Source organism: Balaenoptera physalus (genome assembly GCF_965194825.1).
Source record: "Balaenoptera physalus genome assembly, chromosome: 10".
Taxonomy (NCBI): Eukaryota; Metazoa; Chordata; class Mammalia; order Artiodactyla; family Balaenopteridae; genus Balaenoptera; species Balaenoptera physalus.
This window is the reverse complement of record NC_138889.1, coordinates 8521302-8543838: the sequence shown is the minus strand read 5'-3', so window position 1 is coordinate 8543838 and position 22537 is coordinate 8521302. Positions and strand designations below refer to the sequence as shown.

The window sequence follows — 22537 nt, the reverse complement described above, 5'->3', positions numbered from 1 at the left end:
AGTTCCCTGTGCTGTACAATAGGACTTGTTTATTCATTCTATGTGCAGTAGTTTGCATCTGCTCGTCACCCCCTTCTAGAAATTTTAAGTATATGTTTGTGTGCGCTTCACTTTCTTGATCCCCTTGAACTGAAGTGCATTTTTCATTGTTCGCTTCTAATGTCTATTATCAGTCTTCCCCAGCAGACTAAGCTTTTGCGGCCAGGGACTCCATGTGTACGGTGCTTTATGAGTTTTTCATGGAATTGGGAATAGGGAAGGCAGTTCTAGAGGTGGTTTCTTCAAAACCAGCTTTCTCAAGGCTAAAAGTACCTTTCCCTTCTTGCATTATGCCAACATGCAAATCCTTTTTCTGTTCATTGTATTATGTGGACAAAAGGTCTAGAAGGGCAGTTTCTTAGGAAAACACATGCCATCAGCAAAAATTAAAGTGCATAAACATATTTCAAACAGATTTTAATATAGTTTCAGGATGAAGGGGGTGTGGAGAAACAAAACACAAAAATTTGTACCAAAACACAAAAATTATCTCACACAGAAGTCAGGGCAGAACTCAGTGTTTATCACGGGAAGAAAGGAATGTTTTCCACCTTCCGTCATATCCATTGAATAGTTGTTTCTTTATTTAGGTATGTAAAGCTTTTGTGTTTTCAGAATTCTGTTGGCCACTATTTTTTTTTTTTTCTGCTTGGGGATATCTAGAACAAAGCCGAAGGCAAATGTGTTCCCGTATTTGACTATCTCATGCTCAACTTTAGTCATGTTCATTTTCATCTTTGTGTTCACAAACTTTGGACTTACTTTTTTTTATTGGCTTTTCTTTCATCTCCTGTTTTGCATTTCTCAACAATAGGAATTTCACATGTGGGGGGTTTCTTTTCTCTCTGGAATCCAAATCAAATCAGACGTGTTTTTTTAAATTTATGTTTGTTTAAAATATAATTTAGTTATCAGAACTGAACTGAGTGGTGATAGTTGGACCTTTTCCTGATATTAGTGGGTTTTCTTAGGTTGAGAGGACTACAAAGGAGAAGATTGGTCTTACGGTGGCTCTTTAGGATTTCCACAGTAGGGTTATTACTTTCTCAGCAAGCACTGGTTGTGCTCACACTACTTTGGAAAGGCATCAAGCCTGTGCTTGTCATCTTTGTGGCTGTAGGAGTTAGAGCTGAAAACCGTGGCTTTGGACGGTCTTCGTGCCTCGTGCCTGTTGGACGTTCCCAGTCCTCTCATTTGTTTGACTTTTTCAGGAAGCTGCTCCCAAGCCTGAAAACGAAGAAGCCTCGGGAGCTCGTGCTGGTGATTGGAACAGGCATCAGTGCTGCGGTCGCACCCCAGGTCCCAGCCCTGAAATCCTGGAAGGGGTTGATTCAGGCCTTACTGGATGCGGCCATTGATTTTGATCTTCTAGAAGATGAGGAGAGCAAAAAATTTCAGAAATGTCTCCATGAAGACAAGAACCTTGTCCATGTTGCCCATGACCTCATCCAGAAACTCTCTCCTGTGAGTACCCTTGTGTGAGCCCTGGCGTTCGACCTTTCCTAAAACCAGACACACATGCTGAATGCAATAAGGAGATTTATGTTTCTAGCCTATAGATTTGCATAACATTTGGCTCTTCTGCAAAATGTCCGTTTATGGACCCGAATCATGGTAGTTTCCTTGACCTCATTTCAGTGTGTGTGGGGGGGGGGGGGTGGTGATGATGGTGATGATAATGTTGTTGAGGCCTTTATATGTACAAAATGAGACCACTGTCCCATTATTGCTGTGTCTTAAATTTACTTTTTCTACACTCACTACTATAAAAGCTGTGTTCCCTGGCATCCACGCCTTTCAGGGAACCTCAGAGAGATTAGAGATAATTCTTATTTTGTGGATGAAGCAACACCAGTTTTTAATGTTCCTTTTAAAGGCAATCATTCATACATATATATATATATATGGAGTTTTGCTGCGTTTCAGCAAACTGAGCTGGAAATCGATTCCTGAATGATTTAAGGGCCTCCTTGTCTTGCTTCGTTTTAAAAATGTCTTAAAAATCAGGATTCACTTAAGATATATTTGGAAATAGTAGAGTAGCCAAAGCATATTTTAAAGCTTAATGAATTAAGTGCACCTTGAAAAAAAATGTAACTCTTATGCCTTAAACAGTCAATTATCAGTGTTGATTTTTTCCCCCTACGCCCTAGGGCCTATAGGAAAGAAGTGTCATTAAGTGTTAACCTGAAAGGCATTTAAAAGTATTGACAATTCCCTCCTAGATCATGACTCATTCAAACACTTAGGGCCTTTTACTTCATCTTTTCATTTCTTTGTCCTTAATTGGGGTATAATGTTACTAACCTAGAACAATATAAAAAATTAAGACTTTAAAGAGCTCATGGGACCTCCACCTCATACCATATACAAAAATTAGCTCAGTGGATTAAAGACCTAAATGTAAGAGCTAAAAACTATAAAACTCTTAGAAGAAAACATAGTTTTAAAGCTTCATGACCTTGGATCTGGCAGTAGTTTTTTAATCATGACACCAAAAGCACAAGAATCAAAAGAAAAAATAGATAAACTGCACTTCACCAAAGTTGTAAAAGCTACTAGGCTCACTGAGCATTATCAGGAAAGTGAGAAGACAGCCCCCAGAATGGGAGAAGATGTTGACAATTCATATATCTGATAAGAGTATAGTGTCCAGAATGTATAAAAAAAGCTCTTATAACTTCATAAAAACGCAAATAATCCAGTTTTTTTCAATTTAATTTGTTTTTGAAGTATAGTTGATTTACAGTGTTATATTAGTCTGGTGTACAGCAAAATGATTCAGTTATACATATATTCTTTTTCATATTCTTTTCCATTATAGTTTATTACAAAATACTGAATATAGTTCCCTGTGCTATACAGTAGGACCTTGTTGTTTTATCTGTCTTATATAGTGATTCGTACCTGCTAATCCCAAACTCCTAATTTATCCCTCCCCCTGCTTTGCCCTTTGGTAACCATAAGTTTGTTTTCTATGTCTCTGAGCCTGTTTCTGTTTTGTAAATAAGTTCATTTGTATCATTTTTTAGATTCCATTTATAAGTGATGTCATGTGATATTTGTCTTTCTCTGTCTGACCTACTTACTATGGTAATCTGTAGGTCTATCCATGTTGCTGCAAATGGCATTATTTCGTTCTTTTTTATGGCTGAGTAGTATCATTGTGTATATGTACCACATCTTCTTTATCCGTTCATCTGTGGATGGACATTTAGGTTGCTTCCATGTCTTCCATGACTATTGTAAGTAGTTCTGCTGTGAACATAGGGGTGCATGTGTCTTTTTGAATTAGAGGTTTCTCCAGATATATGCCCAGGAGTGGGATTGCTGGGTCATATGGTAGCTCTATTTAAGGAACCTTCATACCGTTTTCCATAGTGGCTGCACCAGTTTACATTCCCACCCACACCCTCTCCAGCATTTAAAATAATCCAGTTTTTAAATGGCAAAGGATTTGAATAGACATTTCTCCAAGGAAGATATACAAATAGCCAGTAAGTGCATGAAAAGATGCTTAACATCATTAGTCATTAGAAAAGCGCAAATCAGAAACTATGTCAGATACCACTTCACACGCACTGGGATAGCTAGAATCAAAGAGTTGGGTAATAATTGCTGACGAGACTGTGGAGAAACTGTAACCCTCGTACGCTGCTGGGATTGTGTAGTGGTGCAGACAGGATGGAAAATAGCCTGGCCGTTTCTCAAACAAATAAATAGAGTTGTCATATGACCCAACGATTCCACTTATGCATATATATATATACACACACACACACACACACACATATACCCAAGAGAAATGAAAGTGTATGTCCATACAAAAACTTAGAAACAAATCTTTATAACGTTACTCATAATGGACAAAAGCTGGAAATAGTGCGGATGTCCATCAACTGTCAAATAGATAAACAAAATGTGGCATAGTCACACAATAGACTATTACTTGCCAATAAAAAGGAATCAAGTACTGATACGTGGTGCAATGTGAATGAACCTTTAAAACATTATGCTGAGGGGAAGCCAGTCACAAAAGACCACATGTTAGAGGATTCCACTCATATGAAATGTCCAGAGTAGGGAAATCTGTTAGAGCAGCAAGTAGTTTAGTCGTTGCCTAGGACTGGAGCAGGGATGGAGGGTGAGAGGGTGATAGTTAAAGGGTACGGGATTCCTTTCTGAGATGATGAAATTTTTCTAAAATTGACTGTGATGGGGAGTTCCCTGGTGGCCTCGTGGTTAGGATTTCGGGCTGTCACTGCTGAAGCTGGGGTTTCATCCCTGGTCGGGGAACTGAGAACCGGCAAGCTGTGAGGCACAGCCAAAAAAAAAAAATTGACTGTGGTGACAGTTGCACATATCTGTGGATCTACAAATAACCACTGAATTGTGCACTTCAAATAGGTGAATTGTGTTATGTGAACCATATCTCAATAAAGCTGTTAAAAATACAGGTAAGAGAATGGAAAAGCTGTATGATCCAAACACTAGTCAATGAAAGTGAGGGTGGCTGTGTTAATAACTCATAAGTACACTTGAGAGAAAAGAAGAAGAAAGCATAATTTTTTAATGTTCAAAAAAATACAAAATTGTCATATAAAAAGGTAATTAAAGAGTATATAGACCCAAAATATAAGGGAAAAGTATTAAAGAAGTGTGTCAGCCCAGTAACAAAAATGTTGTCTTTCTGGGGGAAAAAAGAAAGAAAGAGCTCATGAGGACAAAGAGAGCTGTGTTAGTCCAGCAAGTCTTGTCTGCATGGTGCCGTGCCACTCGGCTGGAGCCTTCATTCATCCGTTGAAAAGGTCTCCTGAGACTAGAAAGCATGACCTTGCTAAGTGGGTTAGTTATGTTTGAAAGTAATGAGAGGATTTAAAGTCAGTGTCAATAAATGTATACTAACCAAACATCAAACTGGAGTCACTAATAATCTTTGGATGAAGGTTTAGTATTCACCTTAAAGTGTAGTCGTAGTGTCACTTCCAATAGAGTAGCAATTATCAAACTTTTTGGTCTCAAGACCCCTATATACGCCTAAAAATTACTGAGAATCTCAAACAGCTCTTGTTTATGTGGGTTATGTCTATTCATATTCACTATATTAAAAATTAAAACTGAGAAATTTTTTAAACATTAAATTCATTTAAAAATAATAATAAGCCTGTTACATGCTAACATAAATAACGTGTTTATGAAAAGCAACTATATTTTCCAAAAACAAAAATAAATTAGAAGAGTGGTATCGTTTCACATTTTGCAAATGTGTCTGGCTTAATTGAAAATGGATTCTCCTATCTGCTTTACGTAGTCAGTTCGGTGTCTTTGTGAGGTTTTGGTTTAACTATGCAAAAAAATCAGGGCTTACAGGTACATACTTGGAAAAGAGAAAAGTATTTTAATAGTCTTTTTGGATAATTGTAGATACTCGTTGTTGATACTACACCAAAAATTCAGTAAGTGATGGCTTCCTAAAGATTAATAGCCATAAAGAATCTGATATCAGATCATATCCATGTTATTGGTGATACGGAATCTGAACTTCCCTTATGCTGCTGCATTAAGATCCATGATCCATCTTCTACCCATGCACGGTTTTGTAACATTACCCATTGGGAAAATACTGCTTCACTGAGTTATACGTATCTTCTAGATTTTGGCACATTTCATTACACCATCCAAAAAAATTGCATCCATTAATATCACCACCAATCTCATCACAAAGGTATTTGGAAGCTGTCAAGCTCATGGTGGCAGATAAAAGTTTTCTAAAAATCTGATTTTTGCTTGAAAGCTCAGCTTTTATCATTAGCAACAATGGCAGCGATCATTGGCTAGTTTTCCCTCGAAATGACAGCTCACTTCATTTATTTTTGCAAGAATGCTGAGAATACGCAAATCTGAATAGTCATCGTTTGTCTGCCTGTCATTCTTTCAAGTAAAAATGATGTCTGATGAAAAAAAGGTGGCTAGTTCAGTTTAAAGCTCAAAATACATTTGAAGATGTCCTTTTTGGGTTTTTTGTTTGTTTGGTTGGGTTTTTTTTTTAAGACTCTAACAAACAACAGTAATATGACAGGGTTAATAGGCCCATCTACTGAGCCAGTTTCTTACAGTAGGGAAATGCCATTGCAAAAATCTTGGGTTTCAGTACCGGAAAAACTGTGCCATTTTTAAAGGCACTGGGACCCTGGGCAAATCACTTAACGTCTCAAAATCTATTTTTGAACCTGTAAAACTCGGATAATGCTACTTATCCCACTTGAAAAATAAGTGAGAAAATGTATGGGAAGTGTCTGGCACAGAGTAAATGCACTGTAAATGTTAATAACCTTGGTGAAAATGAGTCAGGATTTTTTTTTTGTGGTTTTTACTGTGTCTGGGATCAGAAGGATGGGAGTTACAGGGTAGGAGGAAATGAAACAACATTGGATTCAGTTCACTGTTTTAAACAAATGAGAAAATGTCCATAAATATGTGTGGGAGTTTGGCATTTCCTTTTGACCTTGGAACCTCCTTGTTTGTTTTCATTCTTTTGTCTTTACTTAGAGAGGCCGCTGGTGGGAAATTCAGTTCTAGGGTCACCTGTTTCAAGAGAGAAAAAGTTGATTTTAAGTCTGAGGAAATCGATGCAACTATAGAAGCCGCTTTCCTTCCTCTCTATGTTGATATGCAAAATGTAATAACTCAAAGAAAGAGGACCCAAAGATAGTTAGCTAAAATAAGTGACTCATGACTTTTATTTTCAGACTTTAACCTTTTGTATTTCTTTTCTTAGAAGCAAGGAAGTATATCCCACACCCATGCTTACCTGGTCATATACCCAGGTGTTTTTATATGTGTGCATAATAATTAAACTGGTGCTGGCTTATCAGTGTTGTTTAACGGTGTGTGTGTATGAATCAGAGTACAAAATGAAGGTATGTGGGCTTCCCTGGTGGCGCAGTGGTTGAGAGTCTGCCTGCCAATGTGGGGGACACGGGTTCGAGCCCTGGTCTGGGAGGATCCCACATGCCGCGGAGCAGCTGGGCCCGTGAGCCACAACTACTGAGCCTGCGCATCTGGAGCCTGTGCTCCGCAACAAGAGAGGCCGCGATAGTGAGAGGCCGGCGCACCGCGATGAAGAGTGGCCCCTGCTCGCCGCAACTAGAGAAAGCCCTCGCACAGAAACGAAGACCCAACACAGCCATAAATAAATAAATAAATAAATAAATTAATTAATTAAATTTTTTTTAAAAACCCCGCTTTCTGATGGCCCTACCATCCTGGAGCAGTGCTATTAAAAAAAAAAAAAAAATGAAGGTATGAAAGATGAGGAAGTTCCTAAAATCACCATATTCTTTAATTTTAAACTTAATTTTCCTTTTTTGAATGGGTATTGTTTATACACATTGCAGAAATCAAAATGGTATAAAAGGTGTGCATACATCATGGCATCTCACTCGCACCCATGGCTTTGTCTACCTCCTTTCCCCGACTTGCCCCCAGTTGGTCACCACTCTTTTTGAGTATCCTTCCAGTGTTCTTTTGTGCAAAAACAAGCAAATAGGATTCTATGTATTCTTATTTCATTGCTTCCATCCCCATGTCAACAGGTAGCATTCTAGACATACTGATCTGCACTTGTTTGTTTTACGTGACAGTATATCCTGGAGATCTTTCCATACCAGTTTCCTGTATATGGATACTTGGCTCATTTCCAGTCTTTTACTGTCACAGGTAACAGAGCAGTGATAATGTTGCATATGTCATTTTATTTGTTTGCAATTACATCTGTGGGATATACTCCCAGAAATGAGATTGCAAGATTATAGGGTACATGGATTGTAATGTTGATGGACATTAAAGGGGCACCATATTTTTGATAACAAATCTAGAACAGTGCCTGGCATTCAGTAGTGGTTGACTCTTGCATGTAGTGAAATTCAGTTTCTTCACTGTTCGTTTCTGATCAAATTGTTCATTCTGATTCAGTGTTAGCGTCCCTAGTTGGTTGCCTGTGGGCTGCTAATATGTGACGTAATAATTTATGCCATGATGTAAAGAGAGCGGACAGAAGTTGAAAAACATGACCCACATTCTTAGCCACATAAATCGTGGGCTGTACCATCTAGTTAGCCCTAGAAAAGAGTCTGAGCCCACTGACAACAGGGTACACTGAGAAGCCTGTCCTGTGGTAAAAGTAGCATAGAACAGCGATCCACAGAACTAGACAAACTTCTGGGTGTGTCATCACCAGGCAGAGGTACTGTTTCACCTCTGTGCTCTCATTTTTCTCCTGTGAAAATAATTTACCATTTACTTGGAAGGTATAATGAAAAAATGGATAATTTTTTTAAATACTTTGAAAAAAATAGGAAGCACATTTGGCAAATTGAAGTGCGCTTTATGAATCTACTTATGTGGTTCCATGGAAACAGATCTTTATCGGCTATTAGAAAGGTATACAAGGGAAACCAGGAAGGTAGGGGGACTACTTTGAGGAATAACAGAAGGATTATGGCTCGTCTGCTATCTAGCAGCTAATTGCAGTTACTTGGAGTTTGAATGGGGAATAATGGGGCCTTTAAGAACTGATTCTTGCTTAGGTATTATCTAATGGAATGGTGTTGCAGGGATAAGATAGGGATCAGATATTTGTTATAGCACACTGCATAGTTACTTTCCTGTTTCAAATTCCTTTTGTCCTAGGGATCACTTTGCCTTTTAAGTTAGAAAGCCAACTTCCCACTTGAGATTGGTATTATTTTTCCTCATTAGTTCTCAGAGATACTTACATGTAGTATTCAAAACAAACCGGGGAAAGCAGTTATCTAAATGAACCATTTGTTAAGAAATAGGGAGTCTGTTCAGAACTGATTCGTTTTGGTATTTTTAACAGTTGCAAAATGCAGATTTTTGGCAACCGTTATCATGTACTAAATATTCTCCCTAGCAGTCTTGTAAACAAATTGCTGAATTATACCAGGGAAAAAAACAGGCAGGGAGAAGGTAAGCAGTTTGTCCTAAAGCCATCAGCATCTGTAAAAAGCACCTAGGGTTAGAAAAAGACATGTTAAACCACATTTAGAGCTGTCTTTTAGTGGTTTTTCCCTAGATGAGGAAAGTTTAACAGAAAGTATTCTTACCTGAGGCCTGCTTAAAGGGTAGTTGGAGCTGTGCTTTCTGCCCCAGTTTTCCTTTAGTCCGGGTAACAGTCACCTCTCCTCGCCATGCCCATCTTCATTCTATAAAAATGCCTATTTAGAGAGCATGTGCTTCTTTGCATGTGATGTAATAGTGCGGATCACTTGCTATGTGCTAAAGTGTTGAGCTGGCACTTGGCATGTATCCTCCTATTTTCCGTATTAGAACCCTGTGAGGGAGACAGTATTCTACTTTTTTTTTCTTTTTCTTTTTTTTTTTTAATATTTTGGCCATGCTGCGTGGCATGTGGGATCTTAGTTCCCCGACCAGGGATCAAACCCATGTCACCTGCAGTGGAAGCACAGAGTCTTAACCACTGGACCTCCAGGGAAGTCCCAGAGACAGTATAAGTGCAAAGCACTCTTCAAAAAGTTGCTGTTATTTAATGAAAACAAATGACCTACCAAAACGCTAGAACTAACTTATCTCTCTTATATCCCTCCCCAGCGTACTAGTAATGTTCGATCCACATTTTTCAAGGACTGTTTATATGAAGTATTTGATGACTTGGAGTCAAAGATGGAAGATTCTGGTAAACAGCTACTTCAGTCAGTTCTCCACCTGATGGAAAATGGAGCCCTGGTGTTAACTACAAATTTTGACAATCTCCTGGAACTCTATGCAGCAGATCAGGGGAAACAACTTGAATCCCTTGACCTTACTGATGAGAAGAAGGTAAGAAGTAAAGGATTAGTTTATCTCTTCAGGCCAGTGGATTGTATCCTCATGAGAAATACTGTTTTCTGGTTGGGATATTGTATAGTACTGGCGTTTATGGAGAGGTAGAAAGGGAGACTGTTATCCCTGGTTGGATTTTTGTTTTTGGTTTTTTGAGATAAAAATCAATGTACAGTAAAAAGCACAGATCTTAAAAGTGTTCCGTTCTGTGAGTTTTGACAGTTTCACCCGATTTTAAGCAAGATTATAGGAAGCCATTTGAACTGTGAAATCTAAATCTTTTAACACTAGATAATATCAGGTGGGTGCAGTATTGATTTAGAGTTCTCTGTTAGGATATATTCTTCATGGCATCTGTTGGAAATGTACGAAAGCTACTTTTTGATGTCTGAAGAGCAAGTTTCAAGACAAATGACAGCTGGGTTGAGATAAGTATTCAAAGGACACCTCAGCAGACTTCTTTTTTTAAAGAAACCCATACTATACCTAAGCCATCTCCCATAATATGGAATTACAGATGTCCATCTATGTCATCTAATGAGAGAAGGCTTTTATTAGAATGGTCACCAGAGGTTGTAATTTGAAATCTAGCACCAATGGGATATTCTGTAGATAACACCCTTTAATTGATGAAATACACTGAAGCCATAAAAGGGAAAATGTTTTCATTGCCATAAGAAGATGTCAGAGACATAATGATTGAAGAAGGAGGGGGGAAAAAAAAACAGATTATAAACCGCCACAGGTTCTCACTTGTCCTGCCCTGTAGTTTTTGTAATTTGCCTTCATACTTCGTTTTCCTGGGAGCCTGCCTGCCTTTGTGTCCCACTTAGAGCCCAGCTAAGTAGAGTTTGAAGAGACAAATGACTCCCCCACTGGCACTCATGTCACAGTACTGCCTCTGCCAGAGCAGTAGCTATAATGCCAGTCTTGTGATTTTGCTGACCTCGAATTCGAGTCGTAAAAGGAAATCCAATTTAGAGAAATGGTGCTGAAAAGACTGGTTTTCTCTGGCTGGAGTGTTTTCCACCTGCTGCCCCCATGCTTTGTATGGCCAGCTCCTTCTTCACCTGTAAGTCTTCACTTACGAATCACTTCCTCTGAGAGGTCTTCTCTGACCATCCTAATTAAGAAAGGACCCACCCTTATTTTTTGGTTCATTTTTTCCATGAAGCACTTGATATAACTTTCCATTTTCATCTTGGTTTGTTTGTTTTCTGCCTGTTTGCCCCAGAGGAATAGCAACTCCATTTGGACGGGAACCATGTCAGCCCTTCTTACCCTAATGCCTAAGATAGTACTTGGTACATAGTAGGTGCTCAGTAAATATTTTTGAATTTATAAATGGTTGAATGAAATTTAAAAATGAATGGCAAGAAACAGCTTCCATGCTGTTTCTGATACAATCTCCAAAGATCATGACCAGCATCAAAAGCATAAGGGCCTTTTTAAAGTTAAGGGTATCAATCAGACTTGAAATCTTCCTTCTCATTTTCATCCTGGAGTCTCAAGATTTGCTTTGTATTTTAGTCCACATTAGGGGCAATATTGAAGTTTAAGGGTTAAAGCCATTGACTGGCAGTCAGAATAGAGCCTGGTAATACTCTAATTCTAAATCTCTATGCCTCTTGACTTTTTCCCTAATCCATACCTTATTTCTCTAGAATGTTAAAAATAAATTTATACTGTCTCAAGTCCTTGGGAAAATGGAAACATGGGATCCAGTTGGCCCTTATTATCATTGTCATCTAAATAATCGTTCTTCATTGGTAGCCTTTTAGGTAACTCAGAGGTGACTGAAGTGATTCTTTTATCGCTTATCAATTGCTGCACAAGAAATCACCCTGAAAACTTTATGGTTTAAAACAATGTTTTTATTTGCCCGTGATGATGTGAATTTGCTACTTGAGCTGGGCTGATCAGCTCAGCTGGACAGTTCTGCCGGTTTTGCAAGTTACACACATGGCTGCAGTCCTCTGGGGGCCAGACTAGGTGGTGTTAGATGGCCTTGCTTGCATGTCTGTTGGTGCAGGCAGTCGGCTGGGCCATCAGGCTTCTTCACATGGTAGCTGGGTTCCAAAAGCAGCAAAAGAGAAATAAGACTCATTGTGCCAACATTTTCCAAGCTTCTGCTCTTGTTTGCTAATGCCCCCTTGGCTAAAGCAAGCCATATGGCCAAACCTGGAGTAAGTGTGAAGGGGGACTAGACCAGGGCATCGATACAAGGTTTGACATCTCGGGGATCCTTCCTGAGATGGTCATCCAGAGCTGTCATGTATGTCACCAGTGGAAAGAGCCCTGTGGTTCCTGCAAATTATGACAAATAAATTCTAATTTTTGCTTGTTACTCTCAAAGAGAAATCACCAGACTTGCTGCCCTCATTCCTAACGGTCATGCATGAAGTAGAAAGTGAGGCCACGTCGGATGGCCGCATTCTTGGCCTATAGTATCATGAAGCTGGAGAGTTATGTCAGAAACCTTGTCCTCAAAAGAGCCTCTTGCCCATTGGGACCTCGAAGCAAGTGCTCAGCCCTGCCCGCCTGGTTGATCTGTGTTTGTGTTGTGCAGGTCCTCGAGTGGGCTCAGGAGAAGCGGAAGCTGAGCGTCTTACACATTCATGGGGTCTACACCAACCCTAGTGGCATTGTCCTTCACCCAGCTGGGTATCAGAATGTGCTCAGGAACACTGAAGTTATGGTGAGTGGTGCTGACCTTGCTGCCCTCGGGAGAGCCTTCCTGGGAAACCTCTAAATACACCACTGGTCTTCCAGGGATAACAGTTTCTTCTCATTAATTAAAATTGGAAGGCCAGGACTTCCCTGGGGGTCCAGTGGTTAACACTCTGTGCTTCCAATGCAGGGGGCTCGGGTTCTGTCCCTGGTCGGGGAACTAAGATCCCACATGCCATATGGCAAGGCAGAAAAAAAAAAAAAAGGAAGGCCAAGCATTCTTTCCTGTGCTTCTTAACTTGTGGGTGTGCATGCCATCTTTGGAAATGTCAGACATCTCTTCAGGTGTCAAACTCTGAGGTTTTACTTTGTTCTTGATTGACACCCAGCAGATGGCACTGTGTTATTGGTTATCATTTTCACATACAAAGAAGACTTACTACCCTTCATCGTTTGGTATATATAGTGTTAATGGCCCTCTCTATGCCAAAACTAATTTATGCAGCTTTTCACTGACCAATCACTACTAGAGCATACATTCTAAAGAGATTTTTATATAAATGGTGATGGTTTTATATTGAATCATCACACTTATTCACTTATTGCTCACTGGAAAACAGAGAAAAAAATTTGGATAGGGTGATAAAATGGAGGCTTTCTTTGTGAAAAAAGACCAAGAAAATGTGATGTTTTCTAAAGCATAAGGGAACTTTTTTTCACCTGTTCTTTCCCTGACATCTGTTATAGCTGCATCTATCATCACTATCATTTCTAATATTTTTATATTTATATGTGTAGTGTGTGTGATATATATATATATGTGTATATATATATATATATATATATATATACACACACACACACACGTATATAAATGTATACACACAGGTATATATTAATGTTCTAAGTGTCAGGCTTTCTTTGAGCAGATCTGGTGATGGAATTCTCTTCTCTAGTTATCCACGGCTTATTCTGTTAAGCAAAAAAGGCAGATATGGTCAAGAAAATGGGAAGAGTAAGCTATACTGAAGACTACTCATTGCCTTATGGCCTCTGGGCACATAGATCTAAAAAATAAACTGTAAGGCATAGACCAGTGAGACCCTGAATAGAGAGCCTGCAGGAGAATTCCAGGTAAAGATACAATTTTAGGGCAGTCATCAAGTTACAATAATAAACAATGAGGAGGTCAGACTCCTTCACGGGATGCATCTCCCCTCTTAAATGCTGGTTAATCGGTCATCACAGTCTGCTAAATGCAGCAGTTATGACCTTGTTGACTCTTGTTTCAGACATGTCTTCACGGTGTCATTAATATGTTTCTTTTCCTACAAGAGAGAGATTCAGAAGCTCTATGAAAACAAGTCGTTCCTTTTCCTGGGCTGTGGCTGGACTGTGGACGACACCACTTTCCAAGCCCTTTTTCTGGAGGCTGTCAAGCACAAATCTGACTTAGAACATTTCATGCTGGTTCGGAGAGGAGATGTGGACGAGTTCAAGAAGCTTCGAGAAAACATGCTGGACAAAGGGATTAAGGTCATCTCCTATGGAAATGAATATGCTGACCTTCCAGAATACTTCAAGCGACTGACATGTGAGATCTCCACAAGGGGAAGGTCAGGTAAGATGCGTTTTGAGACGGAGAGGGCTCGGAGGGCAACCGCTCTTCAGCCTCTTATGTGTTTGTGGTGGGTAAAGTCATCACCAAGATGAGGAATATAATCCTAACCAGATTATGAAGGGAGATGGCGGTTAGTCTTCAGATTAATAAGTGAAATGCAATTAGAGTTTAGATTTCAAAATAGAGAAGAATGATAACTCCCTTTCGGCTAAGGCCGTGAGGAAAGGAATACATTCGTGTAGTATTGGTGAGAAGGTAAAGTTAGTACAGCTTTTCTGAAGGGGAAATTTGGAATATGTTCAGAAGTTTAAAACCTTTGACCCAGAAATCCCACTTGATACAACTTATCTTAGGAGAAGTTTCTCCTAAGGAGATCACCGGACACTTGCACAATTATACGACACAGTTGCACAAAGATACAAGTGTAGGGATGTAATCAGTGTTGTAGATAAATGGCAAAAATTGGAAGCAATCTAAAATGTTCCAGAAAATGGGGGATTCTATAAATACACCATTTATTAATTGATGAAATACATATGAAGCCATAAAAGAAAAAATGCTTTTACTGCCCAAAATAATGTCAGAGATATAATACTGTGAGTGACAAAAAAAAAAAAACGGTTGTAAAATGCCACCATGGTCAGTCCCTGGCATACAAAATTGTAGATATATTCTAATATTTTGTTTCTCTGTTAGCATTTTCTATGATTATGCTTCGTCTTTATAAACAGAAAAAAAAAAAACGACACACTTTGAAAATGCTGTTTGGAAACTGTTATGGTGGAATTAAAGTCAGAGGGTAGGGGTACCACTCACTTGACATTTTACCTCCAGGTTCTAACAGGAAAGCCAAATGGGGATAAAAGGTTCAGTTTATTAATGGCTCCAGGCAAGTTCTCAGTTACTCTACAAAATACAAAACCTTTTGGTATAGCTAAATTGGAGAACACTTTTTAAAATCTCAGTTTGAATAAAGCCGGACCCCAGCGTATGGCCATTCTGACTCACCACGCAGTTCCAAAGGAACTTTCCTGCTGTAAGTAGAATATGTTCTTGAAAAGTCATGTGCCAGTATGCGTTTTCATTGTCAATCTGAATACATGTTAGGGAGCCTGTTAAGGTACAGGTAATTTAATAGATTAAATTAATCTATTAATCTATTTATTTATTAATCTATTAGTAGATTAACAGATTGATTTAATTGTCCTATACCCAATAATCATTCCCAGGTTTCTCTTCTGAATCAGATTGCTTCAAGTGGAATTCTCCTGTGATGAGAAATTCCACAAGCTCTTATTATCCATGGCTGTGTTTTGATGGAACAAGATCTGTAAAAGGCATCACCATAACTGAACACTGAAAACTAGGTCTACCCTTTTTCCAGAAGACTTTTTTTTAAAACCCTTAAAAAGAAAAATCTTCTGGTTTATCTCTTTCGTGAAAGCAATTTGCTATTCTTTCTTGGGGGTATGTTTTCTGCTGTCCTGCAGTGCTCCGGATTCTTCTGCTGTTTGCCCACACATAGGACTCTCAGCAGGCTTCTCCACTGGGCAAGGAGTACATAGCCAAGCTCTACTTATTTCTTTTGATCTGCGTTCTGAGATATTCCACCTGGGGAAGATGCTAGGGTGGAAAAGAACAAAGTCCTGCTGGACAGCTGTTCCTCTTACACTGTGTCTTTTCTTGACAAAAATCATCAGAAGTGTTGTGGAGCAGCACAGACTCTTTCATTAGCTGCATGGGCTTCCTAACAGAGCAGCTCTCCCCAGAGTTATCACTCATTAAGGTATTGTGAATTGTTAAAGATCAAGGATTTTCAGTGTGGCCAGGGGCTTTATTAGAATGGTCAGCTAAGTTTGTGATCTAAAATCTAGCAGAGCAGTTTTAGGTTAAAAACACTTCTTTGTTTTGAGACAGGTCAAGCTTACCTTCCATCCATGGTTATGTTTTGAGTCTCTATAGATAAATACCGATGAGAGGTCCGAGGTCTTTTGCTGATGGTTTTTTTTTAACCCTGACCTCTTGCTGTGTGCCTGGCGTTGTGCTGCCTACTCGCTTTTGCATAGTGAGAATTACTTGGGTTCAAAAGATTCTGTAGGATCCCAGTACATTTATTTCAGAAAAACCAAGTAATGGGGAAAAGAAAATAATTCTTTTACAATTCATTACTGTAACAGAAGCAGTTACTTTGGTATATTTCAGGTAAGTTTTCCTTGTGCATTTCTTCATGGCTGTAAACAAAGTATGCATACACTCCTGGTACTTTTTTTTTAATTAATTAACTTATTTTTGGCTGCGTTGGGTTTTTGTTGCTGCGCGTGGGCTTTCTCCAGTTGTGGCGAGCAGGGGCTACTCTTCATTGCAGTGCGTGGGCTTCTCATTGTGGTAGCTTCTCTTGTGGCGGAGCATGGGCTTCTAGGCACGTGGGCTTCAGTAGTTGCGGCACACAGGCTCAGTAGTTGTGACTTGTGGGCTCTAGAGTGCAGGCTCAGTAGTTGTGGTGCATGGGCTTAGTTGCTCACGGCATGTGGGATCTTCCCGGACCAGGGCTCGAACCCATGTGCCCTGCATTGGCAGGCAGATTCTTAACCACTGCGCCACCAGGGAAGCCCCTGGTACTTTTTTTTATTCAGTGATACATCATACATTTTCCCACATGGCTGCAGTCTTCATAACCAGTACTTTTTTTTGGATTTTTTTTTTCATATGGACCATTTTTTTTTAAATTTAAAATGTAGCCTTTTATTTTTTTATTTTTTGAATTTTTTTTGAATTTTATTTTATTTTTTATACAGCAGGTTCTTATTAGTTATCTATTTTATACATATTAGTGTAGATGTGTCAATCCCAATCTCCCAATTCATCCCACCACCACCCCCCGCAGCTTTCCCCCCTTGGTGTCCATATGTTTGTTCTCTACATCTGTGTGTCTATTTCTGCCCTGCAAACTGGTTCATCTGGACCATTTTTCTAGGTTCCACATACATGCGTTAATATATGATATTTGTTTTTCTCTTTCTGACTTACTTCACTCTGTATGACAGGCTCTAGATCCATCCACGTCTCTACAAATGACCCAATTTCGCTCCTTTTTATGGCTGAGTAATATTCCATTGTATATATGTACCACATCTTCTTTATCCATTTGTCTGTCATTGGGCATTTAGGTTGCTTCCATGACCTGGCTATTGTAAATAGTGCTGCAATGAACATTGGGGTGCATGTGTCTTTTTGAATTATGGTTTTCTCTGGGTATATGCCCAGTAGTGGGATTGCTGGGTCATATGGTAATTCTATTTTTAGTTTTTTAAGGAACCTCCATACTGTTCTCCATAGTGGCTATATCAATTTACATTCCCACCAGCAGTGCAAGAGGGTTCCTTTTTCTCCACACCCTCTCCAGCATTTGTTGTTTGTAGCTTTTCTGATGATGCCCATTCTAACTGGTGTGAGGGGATACCTCATTGTAGTTTTTTTTTTTATTTATTTATTTTTTTTATTTTATTTTATTTTTTTCACACACACACACTGTATTTTATTTTTACAAGAGATAAATAGACTGATACCAAGCATTGTACATGGATGACCACAACAAAAGCAACAATGATTGCAATTACCAAACATGAAACACACTCATACTATGTCATAATATTGACATTCAGTCCAGTAATCCTCCACTGTAACAGCTCCTTTACTTTGCAGTGAAAATTGATTTGTATATTCTTTGCCTCTGAGTCCTTGTGGGATTTTTTTTTTTTTTAATTCAGACAGAAAGTCACAAAAATTATACTCATCCTCATCAGTTCACTCAGTCCCATGTAATTAATTGTTTTTTTTATCTTGATATTTTGTTAGCACTTTTATGAGTTCATCAGTTTTTCATCAGAGTTCTGAAAATGCTTATTCATTCAGTTCAGCAGTACAGTCAGTTACCAGAAACCTGTACTTGTCAGAGGCTTTTCCATGAATTTCTTGAAGATGAAACCCTTTTATAGGAACATATTTGCAAAATCATCAGAGTACACCCAGAACTGTCTGTAAATGACAAAAGACTTAAAAATGACCACGGTAAAAGATTTGATGAAAGTTCATAATAATGCAGTTGACAAGAAAATTAGTTATTTCTGAGATATACATTTTAAAGTAATAACTAGGATTATTACTTATAACATTATACCAGAACATATAAGATTTTTAGAAATTTCATGTAATGTCTGAAACATTTATATTAACATATTTCCATACATATTTCCATACAAATACAAATATAAGATTTTTAGGAATTTCATGTAATGTCTGAAACATTTATATTAACATATTTTCATACAAATAACCCAATGAAAGTTTAGTATTAGTTGTTTTGTTTGTTTTTTTATACTGCAGGTTCTTATTAGGCATCAATTTTATACATATCAGTGTATACATGTCAATCCCAATCGCCCAATTCAGCACACCACCATCCCCACCTCACCGCAGTTTTCCCCCCTTGGTGTCCATATGTCCATTCTCTACATCTGTGTCTCAACTTCTGCCCTGCAAACTGGCTCATCTGTACCATTTTTCTAGGTTCCACATACATGCATTAATATACGATATTTTTCTCTTTCTGACTTACTTCACTCTGTATGACAGTCTCTAGATCCATCCACGTCTCAACAAATGACTCAATTTCGTTCCTTTTTATGGCTGAGTAATATTCCATTGTATATATGTACCACATCTTCTTTATCCATTCGTCTGTTGATGGGCATTTAGGTTGCTTCCATGACCTGGCTATTGTAAATAGTGCTGCAATGAACATTCGGGTGCATGTGTCTTTTTGAATTACGGTTTTCTCTGGGTATATGCCCAGTAGTGGGATTGCTGGGTCATATGGTAATTCTATTTTTAGTTTTTTAAGGAACCTCCATATTGTTCTCCAGAGTGGCTGTATCAATTTACATTCCCACCAACAGTGCAAGAGGGTTCCCTTTTCTCCACACCCTCTCCAGCATTTGTTGTTTGTAGATTTTCTGATGATCCCCATTCTAACAGGAGTGAGGTGATACCTCATTTTAGTTTTGATTTGCATTTCTCTAATAATTAGTGATGTTGAGCAGCTTTTCATGTGCTTCATGGCCGTCTGTATGTCTTCTTTGGAGAAATGTCTATTTAGGTCTTCTGCCCATTTTTGGATTGGGGTGTTTGTTTCTTTGATATTGAGCTGAATGAGCTGTTTATATATTTTGGAGATTAATCCTTTGTCCGTTGATTCATTTGCAAATATTTTCTCCCATTCTGAGGGTTGCCTCATTGTAGTTTTGATTTGCATTTCTCTAATAATTAGTGATGTTGAGTAGCTTTTCATGTGCTTCTTGGCCATCTGTATGTCTTCTTTGGAGAAATGTCTATTTAGGTCTTCTGCCCATTTTTGGATTGGGTTGTTTGTTTTTTTAATATTGAGCTGCATGAGCTGTTTATATATTTTGGAGATTAATCCTTTGTCCGTTGATTCATGTGCAGATATTTTCTCCCATTCTGAGGGTTGTCTTTTCGTCTTGTTTGTAGTTTCCTTTGCTTTGCAAAAGCTTTTAAGTTTCGTTAGGTCCCATTTGTTTATTTTTGTTTTTATTTCCATTACTCTAGGAGCTGAATCAAAAAAGATCTTGCTGTGATTTATGTCAAAGAATGTTCTTCCTATGTTTTCCTCTAAGACTTTTATAGTGTCTGGTCTTACATTTAGGTCTCTAATCCATTTTGAGTTTATTTTTGTGTATGGTGTTAGGGAGTGTTTTAATTTCATTCTTTTACATGAGGCCATTTAGGTTTCCCAGCACCACTTACTGAAGAGACTGTCTTTTCTCCATTGTATATCCTTGCCTCCCTTGTCATAGATTAGTTGACCATAGGTGCATGGGTTTATTATCTCTGGGCTTTCTATCCTGTTCCATTGATCTATATTTCTGTTTTTGTGCCAGTACCATATTGTCTTGATTACTGTAGCTTTGTGGTATAGTCTGAAGTCAGGGAGTCTGATTCCTCCAGCTCCATTTTTTTCCCTCAAGACTGCTTTGGCTATTGGGGGTGTTTTGTGTCTCCATACAAATTTTAAGATTTTTTTGTTCTGGTTCTGTAAAAAATGCCCATAACCAGTGTTTTTAATGACTGTGTTATAATCCAGTGTGGATGTCACAGTTACCTAATTGTTCCCCTATGTTAGGCAGTATCTAGTTTTTTCTATTGTAAGCACTGTTGCAGTGAATGGTATATTCATCACTACAGTTTTTCCTTTTGCCAGTAGGATGGGTTCTCAGTATAATTACTAGGTCAAAGGGCATGAACATTTTAGTGGTTGATAAATATTGCTAAAGTGTTTTCCAAGAGAGGAATACCAATTTGTGTGTTCGGGTGCTGTCTTTTGTTTATATTCTAATTGACCATGTTTCTGATTGCTATTCTTTCCTCCCGTGTGTTCAGATTTAAACCTCTTCCTATACATTATCTATCCCAGTGCTGTCCAATAGAATTTTCTGCAATGATAGAAATATTCTGTAATCTTCTCTGTCCAGTACTGTAACCACAAGCCACATGTGGCCATTGAGCATTTGAAGTGTGGTTAGTGTGACTGAGGAACAAATTTTTTTTTTTTTTCTCCTGGCCGCACCACTCGGCTTGCGGGATCTTAGTCCCCCAACCAGGGATTGAACCCAGGCCCCTGCAGTGGAAGCTCGGAGTCCTAACCACTGGACCACCAGGGAGTTCCTTGAGGAACAGAATTTTTAATTTAATTTAAAACTAAACAGCACATGTGGCCAGTGGGACAGCACAGCTCTAAACCCATTTTATACCGTGGGCGTGTCTGCTACTTTTCACTCTTCTACTTGGTGGAATTTGCCCCCTTGCACGCTGCTTCCCAACCCCGGCTGGAGTAGTTTTTTTTTTACCTAAACTTGGCCTTCTGGACTAGTTAGGGACAGCAAGCACACTTGTTTTTTTCACAAGTAATGTCCGTGTACGCAGGGACCTCACTGCTTCCCTGTTGTTTAACCCAACAGTGTGAAGACTAACCGGTTTACTCTCCTGCCTAATGTGTGCATTCCTAAATAATGTCATCCTTCTTAGTCAGCCATGTACTTTCATCTCCCTTTAGTTGGTTGCTTTTCTGTTATTAGTAGTTTTAGCTTTTCAGTCAAATATCTGATACTGATGTATGTTCTGTTTAGCAGGGATGGTAAGAGAAGGCCAGCTAAATGGGTCAGAAGGCCAGCTAAATGGCTCATCGACAGCACACAGTGAAATGAGAGGTATACTGTTTCCTGTTCTACTCTTTGTCAGTTTGTCAGCAGAAAATGCTTTCCCAGAACTTAGTTAAGACCTTGGAGAACCTCTCCTACCTGTTAAAGAGTCTATATTTTCCTACCAAGTCTGTTACAAGTTTCCTAGTATCTTGTGTCTTGTCTTCTGAAGGGTTAAGCTTGACTTTAATTTCTGCAGCTTTAGATGTGTAAACCTGTTTTGTGAAACTTCACTTACTCTCTCCCTTCTCTCTCTCCACAGACTGTAGTACATGAGAGGGCTAGAGGAATCACCACCATTAGACCAAGCTGTAAGGGCCTACCGTGGACAGTGTTTAACAAGTAAACTCACAAGAACCCAAAGCAGCTCCTAGGAAGTACCAGAACGCAGAGGTTGAAGGCCGGGGCTGGTGGGCGGGTGTCGCAGCTTATCCCTTCGTGCTGCTCCGGCTGGTTCCTGATCCTCCGCGGCCTGTTCCAGTTCAATACCCAAGTGACAAGGGACCCGGAAGTCGCCCTGCCCCACCCCCAGGCTGGACAGGCCTGTGTCCACACGGCAGATCCATGGGACATCTCTACTGACTGTGGCCACAGCTCTGCATGAAGGACTTGGGATCTAGATGCCACGGGATCGCCGCGGCCCTTGTTGCAGTTTTGTACTCTATACTTGGTTTTTCAATTAAGCTTAATGGCTTTTTTAAAACATGGCTTGAAGCTCTAGTTTTCTAGATCTTTTACAGTGTACAGTATTTTACATAATTGAGCTGTATTAAAAGCTTGTTCATTTACTTCCCAGGGCCCCACCTCTACTTTGAGTCACTTTAGAAAACTCCTAACCTGCAAAGGTACAAGCCGAATTTAAATTTTAAAAGTTCTCTTCTTTCACCTTGGGGAAAGGTGATCTCATTCTTGGGACAACTACTTATTTTTACCTGATTCCTCAGCATTATCAATTCCTGTTTCCCTTCTTACCATAAATCCTAGAACTACAGTTAGTGTGATGTAGGATTTTAGCTTTGAATCCTCCTGTAAAATAACTCCAAGACCTAAAAGGCAATTTATTTATGAA

At 39.0% G+C, this 22537-nt stretch overlaps 1 protein-coding gene across 8 annotated transcripts in view; it reads left to right on the top strand.

Moving 5' to 3' along the window:
- FAM118B (family with sequence similarity 118 member B) overlaps positions 1–22256 on the top strand; it is a 56499-nt gene extending 34243 nt beyond the window's left edge. For 4 of the 8 annotated variants that reach the window (XM_082409711.1, XM_082409712.1, XM_082409714.1 and 1 more), the window contains exons 3-8: positions 1251–1503; positions 9673–9900; positions 12473–12601; positions 13909–14194; positions 21397–21477; positions 21731–22256. In XM_082409711.1, the coding sequence (XP_082265837.1) occupies positions 1251–1503; positions 9673–9900; positions 12473–12601; positions 13909–14194; positions 21397–21477; positions 21731–21744 (991 nt within the window). In that variant the 3' untranslated portion in view covers positions 21745–22256. The remainder of the gene's footprint in view (positions 1–1250; positions 1504–9672; positions 9901–12472; positions 12602–13908; positions 14195–21396; positions 21478–21730) is intronic. The other 4 variants (XM_082409716.1, XM_082409715.1, XM_082409718.1 and 1 more) reach the window with 4 other exon arrangements.
- Positions 22257–22537: the final 281 nt, after the last annotated feature.